Here is a 23,929-nt window from a genome sequence, read left to right as displayed (position 1 = left end):
AATAATAAACATTTGCTATGATTCAGGCAATGCTCTATTTTTTTTTAGTAATTTATATATGTAATTACTAGCTTATTTAGAATATATCTAACTTAATCCTCAGAACAACCTATGATGTAGGACCAACTATTATCCCCATTATTTTACTGTTAAACTAGAGGTCTGGTGCATGGATTCATGCACTGGTGGGGTCCCTCAGCCTGGCCTGCGCCCTCTTGCAATCTGAGACCCCTCGGGGAATGTCGGATAGTTTCAGCCTGATCCCTGCAGGCCTGATTCAGACAGGAGGGAGCCCGATCCTGTGCATTGAGCATTTGTTCCCTGGTGGTCAGTGTGTGCCATAGCAACTGGCTGACCAGTCGTTCCGTCGCTTAGGCTTTTATAGATACAGGTATATAGATGATTCATATTCCTCTTTCAGATCACAGCTTTATTTTTTTATTGTTTAAAGTATTACATATAGTAGTACATATATCTCCTTTTTCCCCCCATTGACCTTCCCCCAGCCTCCCCTATCCCCTGTCGCATGCTCTTGTCCCACCCCCCAGTGTCTTGTGTCCATTGGTTGTGCTTATATGCATGCATACAAGTCCTTCGGTTGATCTCTTTCCTCCCCTCCCCAACACTCCCCCGTCTTCCTGCTGTAATTTGACAGTCTGTTCGATGCTTTACTGCCTCTGTATCTATCTTTTTGTTCATCAGGTTATAATGTTCTTTATTTTCCATAAATGAGTGAGATCATGTAGTATTTTTCTTTCATTGCCTGGCTTATTTCACTTAGCATAATGCTCTCCAGTTTCATCCATGCTGCTGCAAATGGCAGATCACAGCTTTTAAACTTCAGCTCTTCAAAAGTGACTGCAATCTATTTTGGCTTGCCCTTGTATTCTCTGATTGAGCAAGGCATTTTAATTTCACCTGAATAATTTGTGTGATCCTTTAATCTTTCTCTGTTCACCCCAATGCACTAAAAGCACTATAGGGGAATGTTATGAATGAATGACTAAGGTAATTCTGACTACTGTAAGAGATAAACCCTGAACTCTCAGGGACTTCAAAAAGTAGTTTATTTCGCACTCACACAGTCAGTTGTGGTGCTCAGCAGGCAGATTTACAAGTGATGATTCAGGAACCAGGCTCTTTGCCTCTCTCCCTTCACCTCTCCTGGACCTCCACCCCTTCACCTCCACCAAACAGATGGGAAAAGAGTGACATCGTAGAGGATCGACCAGGAGGTTTTGTTAATGGGCCCACCTAAATGTGGTGAACTTCACTTCAATCCACACTCTACTGGCCAAAACTCAAACATGTGGCAAGGGAGTCTGGGAACATGGTCTAGCTGGGAGCTGAAGAGGAAGGGAAAATAGGTTTGGCAAACAGCTGACCAGTGTCCTTCACAGAAGAGACAATCACATATGTACCTTCTCATCTTCTGCTATTGTAAAAGTCTGTGCAACCATGAGGGGTATCCACCCTTCCATGGGACCTCTCGTTTCACCTAGTGGTGTGTCTTTCATTTCCATGAAAGCAGAAACTGGGTCTGTCTTGTGTTGTTCATCACAGCATGCCTACAGCTAATAAATTTTTAAGGACTTGGAAAAATGATTAAGCCATGAAGAAATAGTTTATTAGCTAAAATATGAAAGAAAACTATGTCAAGATTAATGAATCGGTGAAATTTTCTCCAAAGGTAAGTAACATCATGTCAATTAGTTAACACAGCTGAAATCACAGGAACCAAACAAGTAATTTATTATTTAAAAGCCTCAAAATTACAAAAATCCCTTAAAAATTTAAAGCAAAAGCTATATTTAATATGGTTTATATGGTATAAGAAAGGGCTTCAAAAATAAGAGTAGGGTGAACAGAGATCATAATGAGACAGCCCTCTATACAGCACTGGCCACATAGAAGGCATTTAGTCATCATTATTAAATACTTGTTATGTTATGTTTGAGAATGACATGGGAACATTTGGATTTCTGTTAAGCACTGGCCTGAGGGGTAGAAGGAAATCAAAGATTTAATGAAGATAAGGTGGGGTAAAGATAGCATTGGCCATCACAAGAAAAGGCAACAATTGTGGAGATGAATTTAACATTGGTCTCTCTCTCTCTCTTCCCAAACTCTTCTTGGAGCCCAAGGGCTTAGCAGGGAGGATCTGTCACCTCTTCACTTACAGACTGTGCAGAGAATTTGGACTTTTTCTCAGGTTGTTAGGTTTGATTTTATCCTTGTTGGCTGGAGAAACGAGTGAGGGCAACATCATTATAGCTAAGGCTCGCAGAGCTGACCCTCCCCACCCCTCAGGATGTAAGACTTACTTAATTACATCCTGAGACTCTCAGACTTGCATTTTTCACTTGAGGATTTGATCACTTGTACTGACACTCTTACTGCCTATTTCTTCAACCAGGATTCTGGCAATTTACAATTCTGAATCTCAAGTTCTGACTGTGTACTTTTTATAATTTAAAATATTAGGCAAAAAAAAGAAAAAAGAAAAAAGAAACAAATGTGACCACCCTGTAAAATGGACTAACTTCTGTTTTCCAAACCTGCTCTACTATTCAACTTCATTCAGAGACTGGAAGGCCGGTTCTTACTATGGTGACTAGCACCTTGGCAACCCCAGTTCCTGGTTGGAATATGAAATCCCAACCCCCTATGCCTGGCCTTCCTTCAACAACTGTGAGGATATTTCTAAGACAGTGCCCTCACTCTGGAACCCAATCCCCCACCTATAACTTCCCAGCACAATTCAATAAACCTTTCTTAAGGACCTGCTCAATGCAAACTAACCTGAAGGTCTCCTGGCACATGCAAAGGCTAATATGTAAGAACGGGTTAGGAAATGTACAGTCTAGGAGGGACAATGGAGTATAAACAACTACCACTTAGCAGAGTAAAAATATCATTGTGCTAAATAAGATATTGGCATTGTGTACACTATTTGTTCAGATGTAGAGAGCACGTTCTTCTACTATATAACTTCACAACTCACTATTTTTATTTATTTATTTATTTATTTATTTATAAATATATTTCATTGATGAGAGAGAAACATCTATCAGCTGCCTCCTGAACGCCCCCCACTGGGGATGTGCCCGCAACCAAGATAAATGCCCTTGACCAGAATCGAACCTGGGACCCCCGAGTCCGCAGGCCCATGCTCTATCCACTGAGCCAAACCGGTTAGGGCTCAACTCACTATTTTTAGTAGTCATAGTCATAGAGATCATAATCCTAAGAGCAGCAGCTAAAATTTGTTGAAACAATTCTATGTTCTATCCTTAGTACTTTCTCAGTGATCCAATCCTCAGGAGTCCCTGCGTTAGGTGTTCTTTTCATTATTCTCATTCTACAGGTGAGAAAAGCAAAGGCTTAGGGAGATCAAGTAAATTGCTGAAGGCTCCAGTGCAAGTTAACAGTGGAGCCGGGACTGCTTCCAGAGCCCAGCTCTTAACTGCTCATTCGGCGGCCTGTGTAACACATTCCACTGTTATGAATACTCAAAGAAATGGAGGTCCTTCCCAAAGTTTTCCCCTCAGGACGCACTCCTTGGGACAGTACATCGCAGGTTCACTGGGAGGAATTAAAAGCATATCCATGGCCATTAATCAGGAACGGCAAATGGCTTATTGTACTCCAGACTGTTTCAATTTGCAAGCACCAAATAAGCATTTAGTCATGAAGCTGGAGGATAATAAAGTAAAAATGAAACCTTGGGGAAATAATACGAGTCACACCTTAAGACTATATATTTTTTAGTCTTCCAAAGTCATTGTTCTTTATATAAAGGAAACTACTGAATAATGAGGAATGAGACATGACGTTCACTACCTTTATTCCCAAAGCAATAATTAGTTTTTCAGCCCAGGTAGTAAAAGACACTTTGGACTTTTTGTTGTTGTTGTTGTTCTTTTTTTTTTCAATTAAGGGGGGAAAAAAAGGAGGAGGGGGGGAAAATAATAGTTTCCTGCCCTGTGCTTAAGGAAATAAAATATATTTAAATTGCAATGTGCAGTCTTAGACGTATTTTTTACCATCATAATTTCAACTTTCTCCAAAAACATCTGTAAAAGAAATTACCCAATAAAAATACTCCATAGCAAATTTTAGAGTGAGGTGATACAAAGTAAGAGACTTATCTATTACTAGGGCCCCTCTTCCATCCTGCCCAGCCTCTCTCTGCTTTCTACACCTTCACTCTCTAAGGAGGAGGTGAGAGAAGGAATCAAAGACATATTTTCTCAAGGTTTTGTTTATTATCTCTTCATGATTTTATATTAAGGGGGAAGAAACAAGTAGAAAAATACCAATCAGAGTGTTTCTTCATAGGTTATTAGCAATATTTCTTGCCAAATACAACTGAACTGAACTTTGAAAACACTGTTTTTGGTTTCTCACAAGCCTCTAGGTTTCCATTTGGGCATTTTCCCTCCCAAACCCTATTTAATGGTAAGTCAAATAAATATGTACTGAGAATCTGTTTTTTTGCAAAGTACTCTTATAGGTAGAAAGGGTTACAAAGTTAAATAAGAAAGCCAGGCCTTCCAGAAGCTCAAAACCTACATAAAATTCATACAAAAAGGGTTGGAACCAGAACCAACAAACTGTTAACTTGGATTGGGGTAGGGGTTGGGTAATTGGGAAAGGAAGACTCAATCACTTTAAAAAAATTTTTATACACCATTATTTCCTTACAAGGAACATGTTATTACCTTATTTTAAAATTCAAAGTTTTAGTAAAGGAGATAATATATGAAAATGCAAACAAAGTCATCCAGGAAGTGAGCCAGATGCCCATAAACCATAAGTGTGGGTCTATAGGTGGCTTGCTTGTCACTGTTCAATTTTAATCACAATGATGAGAATATTGATGTTTGGCATGCTTAACTATTCTCAAGCAGTATGGACTGTATATGGCCACAGCATACTTCAATTCTGAATCCAGGTTTATTTTACTAATGGTGACTTTAAATTTCACTTTTAGGGCTCTTATGATAAGGAATGTACTTTCATGATGCCCACTGGTGTCCAGCATCGATTGGCCAGTGTTTGACCACATAATCAGAAATTTCTTGCTAGTTCTTAGATATGTATGCTTTTCTCTAAAATTTATGGATGATGTATCCTTTTAATGAGCACAGTTTCTTTTCAGATGAATCTGTTTCTCTTTAAATGAACTAACATGATGAAGCAGATATCTGTTCACCAGATACACCAAGGCAGCTGGCAAAATGTTAAAGCATGATTCTTACTCATGAAAGACAGTAAATCTCTTCTGCAATTGCCATTTCTTTTTTTTTTTCTAAGTAACTGTAAGTCCATGAGCCTAGGAACATGTATAAATGGGAGAATTATATCTTCCCCATATGCCTCCTGACAAAATATTACCTAATTGGAGAATTCTTCCTTACCTCTCTTATTAAAATAGCACCTCTTTACCCTTGATGCTCTATTTCTGTACCCTACTTTATTTATCACACATTGCCATCTGACTATATAATATCTATTTATTTGTGTTTTGTCTTCTGTTTTTCCCTCTGTTAGAACATAGCAGAGACCCCATTTGTCCTCCATTATCCATTCTACCATGGACATAGAATTCCTAAATTTGTCTGTGTTTATGATCTTTCAAAATCAAGACTATATTTCCCAGTTTTCTTTGGAGCCAGGTAGTGACCATGTAACAAAATTCTGGCCAATGGAATATTTTTGAAAGTTATGTTGACAACTTCTGGAGTATGTCCTTTGAAAGGAGTAGGTATACCATTTCCTCCCCCTTCTTCCTGCTGTTGAAAACAAAGATGCAATGTTGAGCCATCTTGGACCGTGTGAATGAGAGAAATATACTCTGGATGATGTTTAGGACAGATTTTCTACATAAGTTGGACTACCACGGACTATTCTTAAGTGACAAAGAAACATACTTTTATCTTATTTAGCCATTTTCATTGCTGGTTACTGTTAAAGACAGCAGAACCTATATCTAAACTAATATACTTTAAGAAGGCAGGGACATTTCTATTTTGTTCAATACTATTTCTCTAGCTCATTTATAATACCTGCACATAGTAGTAGGTGTTTCATAAATATTTGTTGAACGAATGAATCAATCAATGATTGTAGAAATGCTATGTCCAATTTGAGTCTGAGTATCTTTACTTATTTGAACAAATCAGCATGTATGTTTATTTTTTAGTTGGTTGGTTTAGATTTTGCTTTTACCTTAGCGTCTTCTAATTTAGTGTATTCAGGTGTCTTGTCCCATTAGTAAGAAAACGTGCATTTCAAACCACTACTAATTCAGAACCCTTCGGTCCTCTAAATTCCTTAATCTGAGAAGGTAGCTGAGGAGATTTTTTTCAACAAGTTTCCATTGCCTAGCCATGTGACGGCATTAAAATAAATACTAACACTCTGCTTCAACTTCTTTCAAGTATTCCATCCCATAAACCGGCAATAGTTAGAAGCAAAAGCACATAAGTCATTAATAAGCTTGGTCATTTTCTCCACCACATCACGCTATATGAACCTGGCCTACACTTTCTCCTGAAGAAGGGTGAAATGGAGGCTGGTTGTCACAATCATCTCTTTGACTTAAACTCTTAGAAGCCCTAGCTTTCGTTTGGGCTAAGTTTATAAGTATTTATTTCATTATTGAAAATGACCAACTACACAAATAAACAAACAAACTGGTCTTTGCCTCTTCACATCAACAGATGTTGTCAATAACTTTTTGCAAATTATAGAAAGCAATTTTCACAGTAGGTGTTTTGAAAATAAAACAGGAACATTTCTGTTCTATGGAGAGAAATTACATCACTTTAACTTTTATGTCAAGTAATTTTTTAGGGGAAAAAAGATGGCTAAGGTGAAATGGCAAAAGGCCTCTGAAATCAACATTATATTTGGAATAAGTCACATAGACTCCACCAAGTGAGAAAGATGGTCAGTTTTCTTATAATGGACATTCCGCTATCTCACTGCTACAAGATGAGCCATCCCAACTCCTGGTAGGACCTGGCGGATATCCCACCTTCTCCGCCAGGAAGCCTTCTCAGACTATACAAATCTTCCTGCTACTCTTATAGCACTTAGACACTATATCCCACAATTTAAATTTATTCCATCAGAGTCCCTAAAGAAAAATCTCTATTTATAGGGCAATAATACAGAATTTTGGTTAAAAATTGAGGCTTGAAAAACAACAAGAGTAGTGCCAGGTACTGTCTAAATGCTTTAAAATTAAGAACATTTTTGTTAATGTATGTTAACATTTAATGTACAATAACCTATTAATCTTTACAACAACCCAAAGAAGAAAGCTAAATTATAGCCTTATTTTAGAGATGAGGAAACAGAGGCACAGAAGGGTTAAGTAACTTTCATTATGTCACAGAGCTAGTACTGCAGGGTCAGAATTTGAACCCAGGCAGCCTGGTACCTGAAATCAACCACTATTGAGCTTTAAGCTGTCAATAACTTAACTGTTAACAATACAAGCAGTTCAGCTCTATACCTGTGAGTCAGAAATCATTTTTGGCATCTGGTACAGGGTAGGCGAGTTGGTTTGAGGGCAACCAAGTTTCCAGGCCTGGCTCTGACACTGATGCCTAACCAGACTTGGGAAAGGCCAGAGCCTCTCTCTGAGCCTCAGTTTCCTTCCCTGTAAAATAAAGGGCTGGACCTGATGGTCTCCAAGGCCCTTCCAATGCTGATATTTTATGAACGTGGAATTCCTGGCTCAATTCCTTGTAGTTCAGGCCATACTGGCTCTTCCTGGGCCAGGTCTGGCCCCTCCTGCTGTGCTCAGTGTCTCACACTAGGCTCTGCTTCCCATAAATAAGAGAAAAAGAACAGGGGAAAATAGCCTCCTGAGAGACTGGGAGGGATCCCACGGCTGCTCTGTATGCTTTGAAGAGCTTACGGTCATTAACCAGCAAGAGCTACCTGCCAAGTGAAGGATGGAAAGAAATTAGACTGAGAGGAGAAATGAACTCACAAAACTTGGCTACATTCAAATTGAAAGGGCATCTCTGAGTACTTAAAGAACTGACAATGTTATTGCAACAAGATGAGCCAGTTTCTTAAAGAACTGAAGACAGGATAAGCTGTGAAACCTGGAATGGACCAGAGAACACAGAAAAAAACAAAACATCGATATAGTGTGAACCAACCAATCTGGGAAAATAGTAAAAACAATCTAGGAAACTGGTGGAATGATGGCATAGGAATGTTGGCTTCCACCATCCCACCATGAACTCCTCCAGGGCAGCTGCTGTATTAGGAATCGACACCTCCCAGGAACCCTAAAGGCATTAGGATTCAGTCAGCTGATGTCAACTAAGCACCTACTATGTAACAGGCTGTATCATATATTTGTATCCTATTAGAGATGAGGAGATATGGAGATCCAGATTCTATTCTGTGTCTTCTATTATTAGCTAGATGAACCTAGTCAAGTAACATCATCTGTATAAGGACTTAGCTACTTTATCCATAAAATGGGGGACTGAATAAAGTTACAGAAGATAGACTTTCCAGCTCAAGAATTATTTAGGTCACCAAATACTTATGTTATATTCATCCAGAAAAGCATTCATACTGGACCATTTTAATTTGTTTATATTTCAGAACATTGGAACTCAATGAACTCCACTGTGCTGAACACATAATACATGAATCCAAGAGAAAAACAATTGTACTTTGGGTTTCAGTAGCTCTTCTGATTCTACTCCACATGGTACTACCCAGGATCTCCTTGTATGGCTGAGCATGTTGTACCCTGTACAAGGGCACCTGTTCAGAGAAGTGGAGGAGATGGGGCTAAATTTCAATCTGCCCTGTGCTCATGAGGCTGAGTCTAAACCAAAGATGCATTATGGGTTTGTGGGTGCCTCTGAACTATCCATCAACACCGAAGGAATGTAGTGAGCAAGACTGCAAAACGATGGCCAACTTTGTGTTCAAATTGTGTTGAATACAGAACTTACCATTTTACCTTTGTTCACCTCCAGTCAGTTTACAAGACCCTCAATGAAACAAATCTTATCCTTCATAATCACCACCAATACTGACTGAAAACGGCATTAGTCAGGATGCTTGAATAGACTGTTTCTAAATCTCCATCCAAGCTCAAAGGGTTAAGATATTTGCATAATGGCAGCATAAATGAAAAATGGGGACAGCCTTTCAACGTGACTCCTTAGAAAGGGACAACCCTTATTTAGCTGAGCATATCCTGGTATTTAAAATAAAGCTATTTCATTACCTGCATACTTCCAAAGCATGGTAGCTACCAGGCTCTTGCAAAAAAAAAAAACACAAAAAAAAAACACAGAAAAATAAAAACTCTGAGGAAAACACTTCTGGGCTTTTAATGGCCTTTACACGTGGACTATTCTTTGCCACGACTATCAAGTCATTCATTTTGAGGCTCCTGATTTCTCTAGTAACAAATTAGATTTGCACTAGCTCACTCACACTCCGGTTCCTTTATATTGTCATCAATAGCTAATCAAGACCATAATTTCTGGATTTCCTGGGTCAGTCTCAATTTAAAATATTCTGCCCCTCTCTCCTCTCAATAAAATGTTCCCAACTTTTTATTTGGAAAATATGGTTGCCACAATAATAGTATTACCCTCATAAAATATCAGTCATGCCCAAACCACACCATCATTACGGTGCCCTCATTTGGTTTGTGGCCCTCCAAAGGAGAACTGGTGGATCCAGCCAGGGCCTCAGGCCATTTTCTGGCCTCATTAAAAAGAAAAATAATGCATTTGCTACTAAAGTAAGTTTTGGGTAACTAATTTAGAACTCAAATGAACTTTTCCCTTGTTCTAGAAGAGAGTTTTTCAAGGCTAAGAAATTATCATTTGATGGAAGGGTACACAATCTGGAAAAACTGAAGCCATGGGGCTTTCCAATGGCCAAACTCCCACATGCTGGCTCTCGAGACACATCCACTCTCACTATTAAAGTGTCACCGTTTATAATTTGGTGCTAAATCTTTCTGAAGCTAGGCAACCAACATGGTCTACTGACAAAGCAATTCCTTATTCTATTAAAACAGAGGGGCAAGACAAAATAGGTGTCGGTGATAAAGGTTACCTAATATCAAGTTGAAAATGAAGTTATTAAAACTAGGCCAGAATCACAAAAGGGAAACCAAAGGGTTGGGTTTCAGTGAACAGGTTCAACTCAATGCTTGCAGCATTTATGAAAGGAGACAGCTGGCTCGAGTTTTGCTCAGCTGCCTCCATAATAGTTTTTGAGTCCCTTTTTCCCAGGTACCTCACTCTGAATCCACAGAGAATAAAGAGGATAAAAGTTATAATTGCAGGGACATTTTATAATGTTTGCTAAGCACTTGAATACGAAACCAGTTGAATTTTTTTTCTCTAGCCTCACAACCTTGTGAAGTAGATGAAAACTTCATTTTAATGGTGCGACTATGGAAATAAATTTTACTGAGTAGTACTTTTCATACTCGGATTAGTTGGTCAGAATCCTTGAAAATCACAGAAAACATAAAATTACAATGGAAAAATACTAAATTATGTTCCCGCTAGTTTTGGTCATTTCAGCGTGATCATGAATAAGCTATAGATTCTGAGTCAGATGTGTGCAGTTTTCTTTGGAATTTGTCCTTGCTTACTTGCTTATAAAACTTCTAAAATGTACTTCTAAATTACAGCAATTCAGTAAAAAATTCAAACCTTCGGGCTTGGTTTCCTCCCCTAGCAGGCTGAGTCATAAAAATAAATCTTAGCCATTTCAATAGCCAACACACTCCTCACATTAAGAATTGGTATTGTTCCCTGCATCTCCCATTTCATCCAAAGGTCACGCCCAGCTCACATTTGAAGAAAGAAACAGCTCAAGGACTCATCCAGCTCAACATTTGCACATTTAATAAGAGAACAGAACCTCTGCCAAGTTAGAGGGGTGAGTTACATCAGAATCTTTCAGAGAACTTCTGAGGAGCGATGATAAGCATGCACTTCGGAGGTAGCCAGACCTGGGTCCAAGCCCTAACACTGTGTGACCTTGGCCACGTTACTTATAACGAGCAGGAAGTGGGGATGTTCAGAATATCGACCTTGGAGACAGTTGCTGTGAGAATGAAAGGAGAAAAGATGCCTGGCACACAGTCAGTGCCCACTAGGTGCTTGCTGTTTTACTGGCACAGGCATCTCAGGGATTAGCCCAGGACAAATGTGTCGCTCCTCGCCCTCCCTTTACTCCAAATGTTAGAGTGACAAGTTTCTCTCCAAATCAAACCTCCAGGAGGCATTGCTAGGAGAGGCAGAATATTCACTCCACCCAAAATCCAGCGTTGGGACTTAAATCAGGAGGTCATAGAGGCTGGGCTTTTAGAGTTAAGAGGAAATGTGCAATTTATAATTTATTAAGTTAACATATGCAAATTATATACACAGTGTCTGACATAGAGAAGGTAAAGAATACATGTCTGCCCTCACTTTCTTTTATAGCAAAAAGAACTAAAATCCTGGGTCCTAAAATGACTTGCTTAAAGTCAACCAGTTCATGGCAGAGCTTGAATTGATACTTCGGTCTTTCTCGGGGGAGGTGCTGCCTCAGGAAGACTAAAGAGAGTATTCAGACGGTTTAAAGGAACTGGCCAGATACCTCCCAAACTCCAAGAATGATCTTCCTAACTAACAAACACAGCATGCTGCCCCTATCCCTTTACCCCCAACCCCATTCCTGACCACCACTGAGAAAAAGCAACTAGAGTCCCTCTGGCCTGTGGTGAAACCCCTGCCTGTGAGAACTGGGGGTTCTGAAAGGCAGGGACAGAGCTCTGGGATCTTGCGGGGGAGGGGGCTTCTTTTTTCCCAGCCCATTACAGATCACAGCAGTCTCAGGTGTCCCCTTATAAATACAAAATGTTTGGAAACGTTCCTAAGGGCTTTTACAGCCAGTTCAAATGTGGGGCCAAGAACAAGGAGGGCCACGCACATCCCTTCTTTGTCTTTTAGGCCAGATCTGTGGAGGTGACAAGCATGGGTCTCTGGGGTCACAGGACTAAGACCTTCTGAATATCAGTGGAAATTTCTGGTTCTGTCCCAGGTATTACACAAAGGAACTGGTTCCAAACCGGGGTCAGCGAGAGAATAGCTAACAAGCCTGCCTCACTTGGTCTGGGGAAGGAGAGAAGGAGACATTAGCAGTGGGTGGAAACCACCTTTCTTCATTTATAAGTCATTTATAATTCAAGAAATATGCAGTGAAGACTGACTGTCAGAGAAACTCTGAACTGGGGTCTGTAGTGGGGGAAGGGACCATGCGGGGATGTGAAATCCAAGCTCAGGACTGAAGGATGGGTAGGAATTAGCCAGGTAGAGAGTGGTGATCTAAGCCAGGGATAGGCTAACTTACGCTATAAAGGACCAGATAATAAATACTGTATTTTAGTCTTTGCAAGCCATACAGTCTCTACTGCAGCTGCTCAAACCTGCTGTTACAGGAAGAATGCACATACAGAATTGATATAAGTATCAATTCAAAATAATTGGAATTTCATATAATTTCCACATGTCACGAAATATTATTCTTCTTTTGATTTTTTTGAACCCTTTAAATATGAGGAACTACTCTTAGCTTATAGTTTAAGAACATCTGTATTAAGATATATAGGCGTTTAGTCAAGACCATTCCTGAACTAAGAAGATAATATGCATTTCTAAACCATATATTCCCTTAGACTCTCATATCTGCAGCTGGGATTAGGGTGAGACAAGGGAGCTGCCTAGGCTTCATAATTTAAGGAGGCACTCACTAGGAAGCAGAGGGTTGGCACTTGCAAGACCCCGGCAGTGAGTGCCTCCTTAAATCTTGCATCCTAGGAATTTCACTTGTGTCACCCAAGGCTTAGCCTTGCTCCAGCCTGTGCATGATGGAGTGTATGGCTATGAAGTGGTCACCTCCTCCTCAACCATCCCTGCCTTGGATGCCTTTCTTGCAATGCACAATTTTGAGATGACAATCTGGTTCCCAGCCAGGATCTGGAGTACAGAATTTGGATAATAAGAAAAACAACAGGCAGAAGAGGGAGAAACTATACAGACTGGAGTTTGGAGAGATTTTGGGAGAGAAGATTAAAAAATTTTACTTTGCCCCAGCTGGTTTGGCTCAATTGCTAGAGTGTTGGCCCGTCGACTGAAGGCTCACAGGTTCAATTCCAGTCAAGGGCATGTACCTTGGTTGCAGGCTCAATCCTCGGCCTTGGTCGGGCACGTGCAGGAGGCAACCAGTTGATATGTCTCTCTTACATCAATGTTTCTCTCTGTGTGTCTCTCCCCCTTCCTTCCACTCTCTCTAAAATCAATGGAAAGATATCCTTGGGTGAGGATTTAAAAATAATTTTTTTTTTACTTGAAAATTTACTTACAAGTTTTACCATGCATTAAAATTGTAAACTTTCTTTGTCACTCTCTTGACTTTCATTCATTATACCTATAACTATACTTATATCTAGATATATATTGCAAATCATATATCTGATCATGAACATATATCCAGAATATATAAAGAATTCAATAATAATAAAAACAACCCAATTTTAAAAATGGACAAAGGATTTAATGGCCAATGAGCACAGGAAAAGATGTTTAACGTCATAAGACTTCAAGAAAATGCAAACAAAAACTACAATGAGATATCACTTCATACCCACAAGGATGGCTATAAGCAAAAAGATGGACACTAAGAAATGTTGGTCAGGATGTGGAGCAATTAGAACCTTCATGCCAGGGGGAATGTAAAAAGGTACAGCTGTTTTGTAAACCTGTCTGGCAGTTTTTAAAAGTTTAAACTCAGTTATATGACTCAGCAATTCCACTCCCAGATATAAACCCAAGAGAAATGAAAACATATTCCTAAGAGCCAAAAAGTGGAGAAAACACAGTATCCAACAACTGATGAATGAATAGATAAAATGTAGCATATTCATACAGTGGAATATAGTAAAAAAAAAAAAAAGAAAAGAAAAAAAGCCAAGTACTGATACGTGTTACAATACAGACGAACCTTAAACCTTGAAAACATTACACTAAGTGAAAGAAGCCAGTCACAAAAGACCACATGTTATATGAACCCATTCATATGAAAGTTCAGACTAGGGAAGTCTATAAGCACAACACAGATTAGTGAATGCTTAGGGCTGGGGGAAGAGGGGAAGGGATGGAGAGAATGGAGGTGATAGCTAAAGTTGAGTTGATGGAGATGCTTTAAAATTGTGGTGATGTTTGCACATACATGTGAATACACCAAAACAATGAATTGTATAAGAGATGAACTGTATGGTATATGAATTACATGCCAATAAGGCTGTTAAAAGAAGAAGAAGTTGAAGCATTTCTCCTTCCCTTCAAGGGTTTCAAAGAATAAGCTCTCCTTGTCCTTGAAAGATTGTCTTTGTATTGCTAAAGACTGAGGTGGTTTTCTGCTGTTCTCTTTCTGAGGGTTTGAGGGGTGCTGGCCTAAATGAGAGGGAAGGGGCTGAGGTTCAAGGGCCGAGTGTTGGAGTTTGGTACTTGGATGCCTGAACTCTGTAGGACCCTTATTTAATCTGAGCCTCTGTATGTGTCCAGGCCAGCCACTAAACAAAGAACCAATGGACCGGGCACCATTTTGGTGTCATGGGGCTCTTCAGGGCCACCATTGTCTGAAAGCAGCTTTTCATGAGGGCCCTGCCTGAGCCACAGGTTAGTCTAGTCATAGAGGGGTCAAGGGATGGTCACCCCTCTTACCCCCTAAGATGCGACAGTTCTTGAATGCTGAGTCATTTGGTCACCAGAGAAGAAACCTCTGTACCACTCCCTCAGGGCTTATAGTGCTGTTCTTGAATCAGCACTGAAGGAGGGGATCAAGGGGATCAAGGGAGAGTGGATCAAAGGGTGAGGGATATTCTTATCACTCATCACTCTGTAGAGGTCATTCTATGGGCAGCCTGAGTGCCTCCTGTGTGAAAATGCAGGGTGTGGATTAGATCAGGGCTCCATCTGATGGCCCCATCCTTGCCCACGGGTTCTGATTCTTTTCAGGCCACACTCTAACCATGGACCACTTCCAGGGAGGGAGCTTCTTCAGCTGCCAATTCCCATTATGCAGGATATCTGGGGAAAGGAATAAAAAGTCCTAATGCTGGTACTGTCCCAAGGCTAACATGAGAATAACAGCAGCCATGGATACATTCATCTTAAACTAGAGTCCAGCCAGGGTCAGTGTTTTTCATTCCTTTTTTTTTTGGCCAAAGAGCTGTACAGTGTGGAAGTAAGTTTACCCTAAACTATCCCAATGCAGCTAAAAAGTGAAAGTTGACCAACTATCACAGAGCTGGCCTCTGACGGCCCGTCACATTTTCCACTGATGCACTAGACGTGACTAAACTGCACAGGGACTGGCCGGGAGCTGGATTCCCTTTCACTGTGCGCCAGCCTCCTCCTATAGCCATGTCATGACCCTGACATAACCCTGAGTCATGGAAGAGGAGGCCCTGCATGTCACCAAGCACAGGCTTTCAGCTTAGCCTGTGCTCCCTGTGAAATTTTAATTATTTCAAGGTCCAAATTGTACCCAAGATGCAGGGAGACCAAATTTCCAGACGAGAAAACAAGACATGTTGCTATTGCAACAGCCATCTATTAACAACACTGAACGGCAGGGCTCAACAGATATTTGATCACCCATAAAAGTTACAACTTAGGAAGTGAATTTGTTATTGGTTGGCCCTTTTATATGTAACAGAAAATATAGAATCAAGGACATATATACCAACAAAGGTATTTATGTTACACACTCAAAAAATTTTCCATTGCCTCTTAAGTTTAAGTTTCTGTATTGGAGAGGAGAAAAAAATGTGAAGGCACATTTTAGAAGGAAGAAAGCAGAAAGGGAACTAGCAACATAGAAGCTGGTTTTATCTTTCCTTTGTAATTTATAATTTTTCTATTCTGATTTCTTAAAACTTCACTTTTTTTTCTATTTTGTTGTACCTATTGTACATTAAATCCTCTTGTGGATCCAAGCAGGGACATAAATAAAGTGGTAATTACAGGAGCTGGTGGACTTTCGGCCCTGGCTACCCTCGTTTCCTCCACGCTCCATCCTTCAGTGCACACGGAACTCAGGTTACATGAATGGTTCCAGCAGAGGCAGAACTTCTTGTACTTCGGATTCAGAATAACTCTAGGTACCTAAACTCCCCAAAATTCAGGCAGGGAGAGAATTTTTTAAAAAAGGGAAAACACCCTTAACCAATCTCTAACTTGGACACTTTAGCCACTTGCCAAAATATATCGTCTTTGTGAGCCAATAAATTGAAAGCAGGAGAGAGGGAGTGTGGCTGTAACTGGATAAGGGCTAGAGTTTTAATTTTTTACAAGCAGGGAGGAGGATACCAATATGGTTAGTCAGTCAGCCAGCATTAATCCTCATTAATGTCTCCTATTCAAATCCATGCTCCTCTGAACAGCTGTGCAAATATAAAGTAATTGGGTCATTTTGACAAAGGCACACAAGGAAAAAAAAGTTAAGTGAAGCAAAGGAACTAATTGGATAAATAACACATTCTTTAAATGTGTGGGGAGGATTGTTCTAACGACCACTTCATAGATTGAGGGACATACATTCAAATTCATACCGCTGTAAACTTCCCCGTGTCAGAAGCTACCAAGAGCACAGGCTGGGGACATGTGCATGACAAAGTATGTAATAAGTGACCCGAGTGAGAGCAGTGGCACCCACTCTGCACAAGGCCCTGCCAACTGACTCCTCAGCCCAGCCTGCACCCTCTCCAATCTGGGATCCCTCTCACAATCCAGGACTGCTGGCTCCCAACTGCTCACCTGCCAGCGTTTTTCTTAGCTTGACAGAGACCGTGTTTCTTAGCCTGACATTGTCCTGTTTTCTATATACTTGGCATTATGGAGAGTAGAAAAAAAGGTAGGGCCATTTCTTGCCCTTAATACATTTACAGTCTGATTGAGGGGGGGACACATCCTATCTAATAAAAGAGTAATATGCAAATTGACCGTCACTCCAACACACAAGATGGCCACCCCCATGTAGTCAAAGATGGCCGCCCCCATGTGGACACAAGATGGCCACCACAAGATGGCCGGCAGGAGAGGGCAGTTGGGGCAATCAGGCCAGCAGGGGAGGGCAGTTAGGGGTGACCAGGCTGGCAGAGGAGGGCAGTTGGGGGCAACCAGGCCTGCAGGGGAGGGCAGTTGGGGGAATCTAGGCCTGCAGGGGAGAGCAGTTGGGGGCAACCAGGCCTGCAGGGGAGGGCAGTTGGGGGCAACCAGGCCTGCAGAGGTGGACAGTTAGGGGCGACCAGGCCTGCAGGGGAGGACAGTTAGGGGCAATCGGGCCAGCAAGGGAGCAGGTTAGGCATTGATCAGGCTGGCTGGGGAGTGGATAGGGAGTTGGGAGCCAGCAGTCCTGGATTGTGAGAGGGATCCCAGATTGGAGAGGGTGCAGGCTGGGCTGAGGGACCCCCCCCCCCCCCCCCCACCGTGCATGAATTTCGTGCACCAGGCCTCTAGTATAAAATAATCAGAAAACTGGGACCACAAGCATGACATTAGAATCTGTTCTTTTTTGTTTGTTTGTTTTTTGTTTTTTTAGCTGAAGGAAGCACTTTATAGGAGCTGAGGGAAAGTGGCTAAAATTCATCTGTGCAACTTTTGAGAAGGATTTCCACCAGACTGAAAACAAGACAAAAGAAAAGAAAAGATACAGGGAGAATACCATACTTTAGAAAATACTGATCTATTCCTGCCATAAAATGGATGTTCAAAAAGGACTCTGCCTTTCAGAAATCTCCCTTGAGAAAAGACAGGAGGACAGTCGGCCCACCCCCAGCTTCATGTTAAGGATTAATAAAAATGCCCACCGCCTCCCAGAAATCCGGTCAGAGAGGAGAGAGAAGTTCCTGGAGTTCACTCTGACTGAGGTGTGGCAACCTCTCCCAGCCTCCAGAGACTAGAAGGAGGGAGGAGATGATTTGAATAATTTCTTCGGTTCTTTTCACTGGAAACGACCAATCCAGGGCCTCTCACAGGCAAAAGGGACAGATTTGAGCTAAGGACCTGTGAGCATTCTCAGAAGTGGCAGGGCTGCAGGAACTGGAGGATAAGTACAGGCATGCCAAAAGTTATCCTGCAGTTTACAGCACATTCACAGCCCTCTCGTCTGCATAAGTGGGGGTGGGGGGGGGGGGGGAGGACTATGATAATGGTTCTCAAGCAATCTACTTCCACTCACTTTGCTATATTGAAATTTCTATTGTGTTCTTAATGTTCAACTTCAGGTGAACATGAATTGTTGCCTTTTTAAGTGGGCTGACACACTGCTGTGATGAACTTCTTTCTCCCTGCATGGACAAAATTCAGAATTCGGTCAGAAGAGCTGGGGAGCATGTGGGTAACTGACACCACCTTGACTGTGACTCAGGTTTCATGAGGTATCAGGTGAAGAAGTAAAAACAAACCTGCTGACACTTGGTGGGGTGAAGGGCAGGTCGAATGCACAGCCAGAAGGGCCTTCAGGCTCCCAGGTCAGGCCTCACACTCCTGAGAGCCCTGGCAGTGTCATGGACTTTAGGGCAGAGGAAACAGTCCCCAAATGTCCTGATGAAGACCGAAGAACTTAAGCTCCTGGTCAGTGGCTCTCAACTCCACAGAATCACAGAATTACCCAAAGGAATTTTGAAGAAAACTGTTCCTGTTGCACCCTACCCTAGTGATTCTGATTCAGAGGGTCTGCGGGAGGGGGGGGGGGGGGAGATGGACACAGTTATTCAAACATGTAACCAGGGTTAGAACCACCATATCAAACACAGTCAAGTCCAAAAAACCTAAGCATCAGTGAATGTGGCTACTAAGTCAACAGGTGCTGAAATGAACAGGATTTGTCTGTTCCTTTAAAAGCTTACTCTGAATTTTATTTCTTTCTGGATCTTGAGGAATTAAGTGTGTGGGCCGCCTGGATCACAATCCTGGTTACACCACTTATTAGCTAAGTGACCTTGGACAGGGTACATGACTTCTCTGAGACTCAGTTTTCTTAGCAATACCACGTGATTAATAATCATACCAATACCAGAGGGGAATTAAGATGATTGCATGAAATCAAGAATAAATTATTTGGTCTGACTGGTGTGGCTCAGTGTTTGAACGTTGACCTATGAACCAGGAAGTCACGGTTCGTTCTCAGGCAGGGCACATGCCCAGGTTTTGGGCTCAATCCCCAGTAGGGGGAGTGCAGGAGGCAGCCAATCAATGATTCTCTCTTATCATTGATGTTTCTATCTCTCTCTCCCTCTTCCTTCCTCTCTGAAATCAATAAAAATATACTTTTTAAAAAAGAATGAATTGCCGAAACCGGTTTGGCTCAGTGGATAGAGCGTTGGCCTGCGGACTGAAAGGTCCCAGGTTCGATTCCGGTCAAGGGCATGTACCTTGGTTGCGGGCACATCCACGGTTGGGGTTGTGCAGGAGGCAGCTGATCGATGTGTCTCTATCATCGATGTTTCTAACTCTCTATCCCTCTCTCTTCCTCTCTGTAAAAAATCAATAAAATATATTTAAAAAATAAAAATAAAAAAAATAAAAAAGAATGAATTATTTGACCCAATGCTTGGCGCATGTAAAATGCACAACAAATATTAGCTACCATATTGGTGATGATGAAAGTAAAAATGTGCCAGTTATATTTCAATAAAAAGGATGTTTTTCTAGACTGGGTAGTTATTTATAGGGCAAAATTTTAAGAAATTGTGAAACACGAGAATGGGAGAGTTAGAAATTTAACATTTCCTTCAATTATGAATATAGGCAACAAATCTCAGTAGTAGTAGCAGCAGCTATGATCTTGTCACCAATAGAAATCACAAATATTTCTATATATTATAGTTATGGTAGACACCCTAAAATAGTATTTATATTTAGTGTGATCAACTGCCCTTGTTTGCCCAGACTGGAGATGCTTGGGATGATAAAACTGGGAAAGTCCCAGGCAAACCATTCCCGACCTAGATTCATCACTACTTTGAAGTTATGGTAGTTAGCACGTCACTGGGTACCATCGTTTAGTGTGTTAATAAAGAAGTACCTACCCTGCTATGTCATAATTTCAAAAAACGTCTTGATAAATGTATATCCACATAATCTGTGTCCTTGATAACGCTTTGTATTTCGTTTGATGCATTTAAAAGCATTCTGAATCCATGGGCTTCACCAAATTGCCAAAGGGGGTCCATGGCACAAAAAAAGTGAAGAGGGAAGCAACTTGGAAAGCTGGTTGGAAAATGGAGGAAACCAGACTTTAAGTTCCTTTCGGCCTCGCAAACTAAAAGCACAGTAAAAGAAGACATAGGCATATATCTCCGAAGGATACAAAAAAATTCAGTTTTTCCACTACCAGGAGTTTATTTCTTATAATTCCACACACAGTAACCAGGGAATCTCCGTAACGTCTCCACTCCTGATAACTTACATATGCGTATTTTGTTACTTATATTGTTGCAGTTAACTCAGCCTTGACAGCTATCCATTGGATAACTGTTATATCTACTTGTTTCCAATAACTACAAATACTTCCCCTGTAGATCATAATTTGACAGAACTTAAATTTTTACATGAATTAAGACAATGAAAATCTGGATTTTGAAATTTCAAGCTTAAAAAAATGATTGAAAGAAACGTTCACTCTTACCGGATACCACTGGGCTTCTGACAGACATGGGCTCCCATCTTGCCTAATCGGCACTGTTGACAGCTGGCCCGTGACTCTCCCACAAGGCAACAGGCTTCCACTTCTCTTCATATCAATGTAACTCCAAGCTGCCAGTCCAATGTGACCAGAAGGCAGAGTCCTCACAATTGCCCTTGTCCCAGTATACACAGACTTCTTAACTTCTCTGTCGTTTTTACAAAATCTCCTCACTAACAAAGTGGATCGCTCCTTTTTACTTTTAAAATAATCTTCTACATCTTCACAATTATCAGGGAAGTCCTCAAAATGGCTCAGAAAGGTCTCGGCAGATGGACTATCAGTAAAATCCTCCCTGCAAAAGCTGTCACTAGAACACACCACGTTGGCCTTTCGGCAGGAACCTTCGCAGCACAGGTATTCATCATTCAAGGCATTACAATGATCACCCTGTAGCTGCTTGTTCTCATTATCACAGCTTTTTGCCAATTCCATCAGTTTGCAAGTATATGCCATATACTTTTTCTTTTGCTCCCTACCCACATCAGGCAGTGATACACAGTTTCCACAATCATCCAAAATCAAGTTGTCTGATAGGGTACAGACACTGTCTGACATTCTTCTGTCAAGTTCATAATGAAAGTGAAATACCGCCAAATCGCTCTCAGGGTGTGCCCCGCTGGTCTCTATGATTGCCGATTGATTGCCTAAGGGACGAATGCCCATGGGAGGTCCGTCTAGTTCCAGTTGAATCCCAGGGAACACCTTTCTTTCCAGGGAAGAAGGGATTCCAGTTTCCAAATGCAGGCCTTCCTCTGTGACAGAATCACATGTTTTGTAAAACTGGCTCTGAGGAAGACCACGCTGATGGTTTTCCAGTATGTTGTTGCCGTTCATGTTAAGGTTCTCCACAGAATCGGGCATGTCTTTCTCCCAGCACGTTTCATTACTGTTCTCATCACTCATGATGTTCCCCCTTGTTGTTGAGAGTATCTTAGGCAAGTTGCTTCCAGAAGTTTCTTCAATAGGTTTGTTCGGTGTTGAGATGGTATGAGAAGTCGGCCCACTCTGCCCAGGAGGATGTGTCTTTGGAACACTGACGCCTGAGGCCTTGTCACTACTTTCATCTACAGCTGACTGAGAAGACACCACTTTTCTCTGAGCCACAGGTATGAGATCAGAAGCTGCCATTTCTTCAGAAGTCATCTTGACCAACACACAGGCTTTACCGACTGTTCTGTTTCTCCTCCCTGATGATCATGTCAAGATTCTAATAAAATGACTGGCTATTAAAATAATCTCAGATATAAAATTCCTTTGAGAAACAAAGTGACAGTTCCTTTGATTCAGGTGTATTACGTGTCAGATAAATTTCCCCAGTTTTAACTTCCTAGTATGTGCAATAAGGTTTTTTCCTAGGTCAGGGTTTTAGAGTGGTGGATCAATTTTCTTTCCTCTGTTATTTAAAGCAATTCTTTTGAAGACTTCTATTCAGGATTGCATTCTGCAACTTGTGATCCATCACTGACTTGTAATGATTTAAAATTCCAGTTTAATGTCTCCTGTAAGAGAAAGGGATAATGTCAAACACTGTGGAATTAAATGAATTTTTTAATGAAATCATAATTCTAAGCTAATGCAAAATATGAACCAATTTTGGGGAAGGAGTTTTGCAATCAGAAGTTAGTTTTACAGTCACGGGGATATAAAGTACAGCATAGGGAATATAGTTAATAATACTGCAATAACTATGTGTAGTGTCAGATGGGTACTATATTTATTGGGGGTGATCATTTTGTAAGTTACATAAATGTCAAATCACTGTGCTGTATACCTGAAACTAACATACTATTGCCTGTCAACTGTAATTTAAAAAAAAATTTAAAAGATAAAAAAGGTTAGTTTTAATGCTTTATGTATTAATTTTTCTGATTTAATATTTCAGAACTTCTCTTTCCAGTCAAAATGGAGTCATGGGCACCAAATTTATCCTTTTCTCTTAAATAACTGCCTTTGCAATACAATGGTAGAGTTGAAAAGTTGTGACAGAGGCCATGTGGCCCAAAAAGCCAAAAGTATTTACCATCTGGCTCTTTACAGAAAATGCTTGCCAAACCATACACTAGATAAATGAGTTAATGAAATGCCTGTTTAGAGTAAGAGAACTAAGTGGGAGGCTTGATAGCAATCTTCATACATTTGCAGAACTAAAATAAGGAAATAGCCTTGTTTCATATTGTTTCAGGGTGGGTGGGTAGGGACTGGGAGGAAGGGGGTAAAGGGGAGGAAAAATGGGAGATATCTGTAATACAATCAACAATAGAATATATATATATATATTTTTAAAAGGTAGGATCAGGGTGAAGACAAATGAATTATTGGATAGAAATGTTTGGGCTTAGTTTAATAAAGAATTCCCTAACTTTTAGAGTTGTTCAACAAAGGACAAGCTATCTTGGATGGTAGTCTTCTCCTGATTGCTGTTAGAGGACTTTAAATAGAAAAAGGCATAGTATAAGCACAGCAGGTATTCATGTGTGTTGAACAAATAATAAATGCCTACAATAATTAATTACAGAAAACAATGGCTAATACTTATGTATCATGTGTCAGGCATGCTCTAAGCACAGTATACATATTATCTCATTTAATCATTATAACAACAATATTAGCAGGGTGGCAGAGATTGCTAATTGTCCTCAAAATTTGTTATCATTTTCTTCAATAAAAGTACTAAATTTTAGCCAAGCAGATAGTCCCCCTCCCCCCTTTTTAATATATATTTTTCTTGGTTTCAGAGAGGAAGAGAGAGGGAGAGCGAGAGAGATAGAAACATCAATGATGAGAGAGAATCATGGCTCGGCTGCCTCCTGGATGCCCCCTATTGGGGATTGAGTCCGCAACCAGGGCATGTGCCCTTGACCAGACTCGAACCCAGGACCCTTTAGTCTGCAGGCCAATGCTCTATCCACTGAGCTAAACCAGCCAGGGCCAGATAGTCCCTTTTTTATTAGTTTCACTTACAGCTAGATGTAGCCAGGTGACTAAGTTACTGCTAATGAAATACAAGCCAAAGTGGTTTGCAACTTCTGGGAAGTGTCCTTGAAAACACAGGGCATGCCCTTTCCTCCTCCTCCTCTTCTTTTCTGCTGGCTGGAGGGAAGGCATG

At 40.8% G+C, this 23,929-nt stretch overlaps 1 protein-coding gene across 1 annotated transcript in view; it reads right to left on the bottom strand.

Annotated features, from left to right (window-relative positions):
• The window catches only part of PLCE1 (phospholipase C epsilon 1), a 257,012-nt gene extending 234,928 nt beyond the window's left edge, over positions 1 to 22,084 (bottom strand). Inside the window, exon 1 of the mRNA XM_008144085.3 lies at positions 20,764 to 22,084. Coding sequence (XP_008142307.2) covers positions 20,764 to 21,966 — 1,203 coding nt within the window. The 5' untranslated portion in view covers positions 21,967 to 22,084. The remainder of the gene's footprint in view (positions 1 to 20,763) is intronic.
• Positions 22,085 to 23,929: the final 1,845 nt, after the last annotated feature.

This window comes from Eptesicus fuscus, chromosome 17 (assembly GCF_027574615.1).
Source record: "Eptesicus fuscus isolate TK198812 chromosome 17, DD_ASM_mEF_20220401, whole genome shotgun sequence".
NCBI classification, from domain to species: domain Eukaryota; kingdom Metazoa; phylum Chordata; class Mammalia; order Chiroptera; family Vespertilionidae; genus Eptesicus; species Eptesicus fuscus.
The sequence above is the reverse complement of the archived record's forward strand: the minus strand, read 5'-3'. Positions and strand labels throughout refer to the sequence as shown.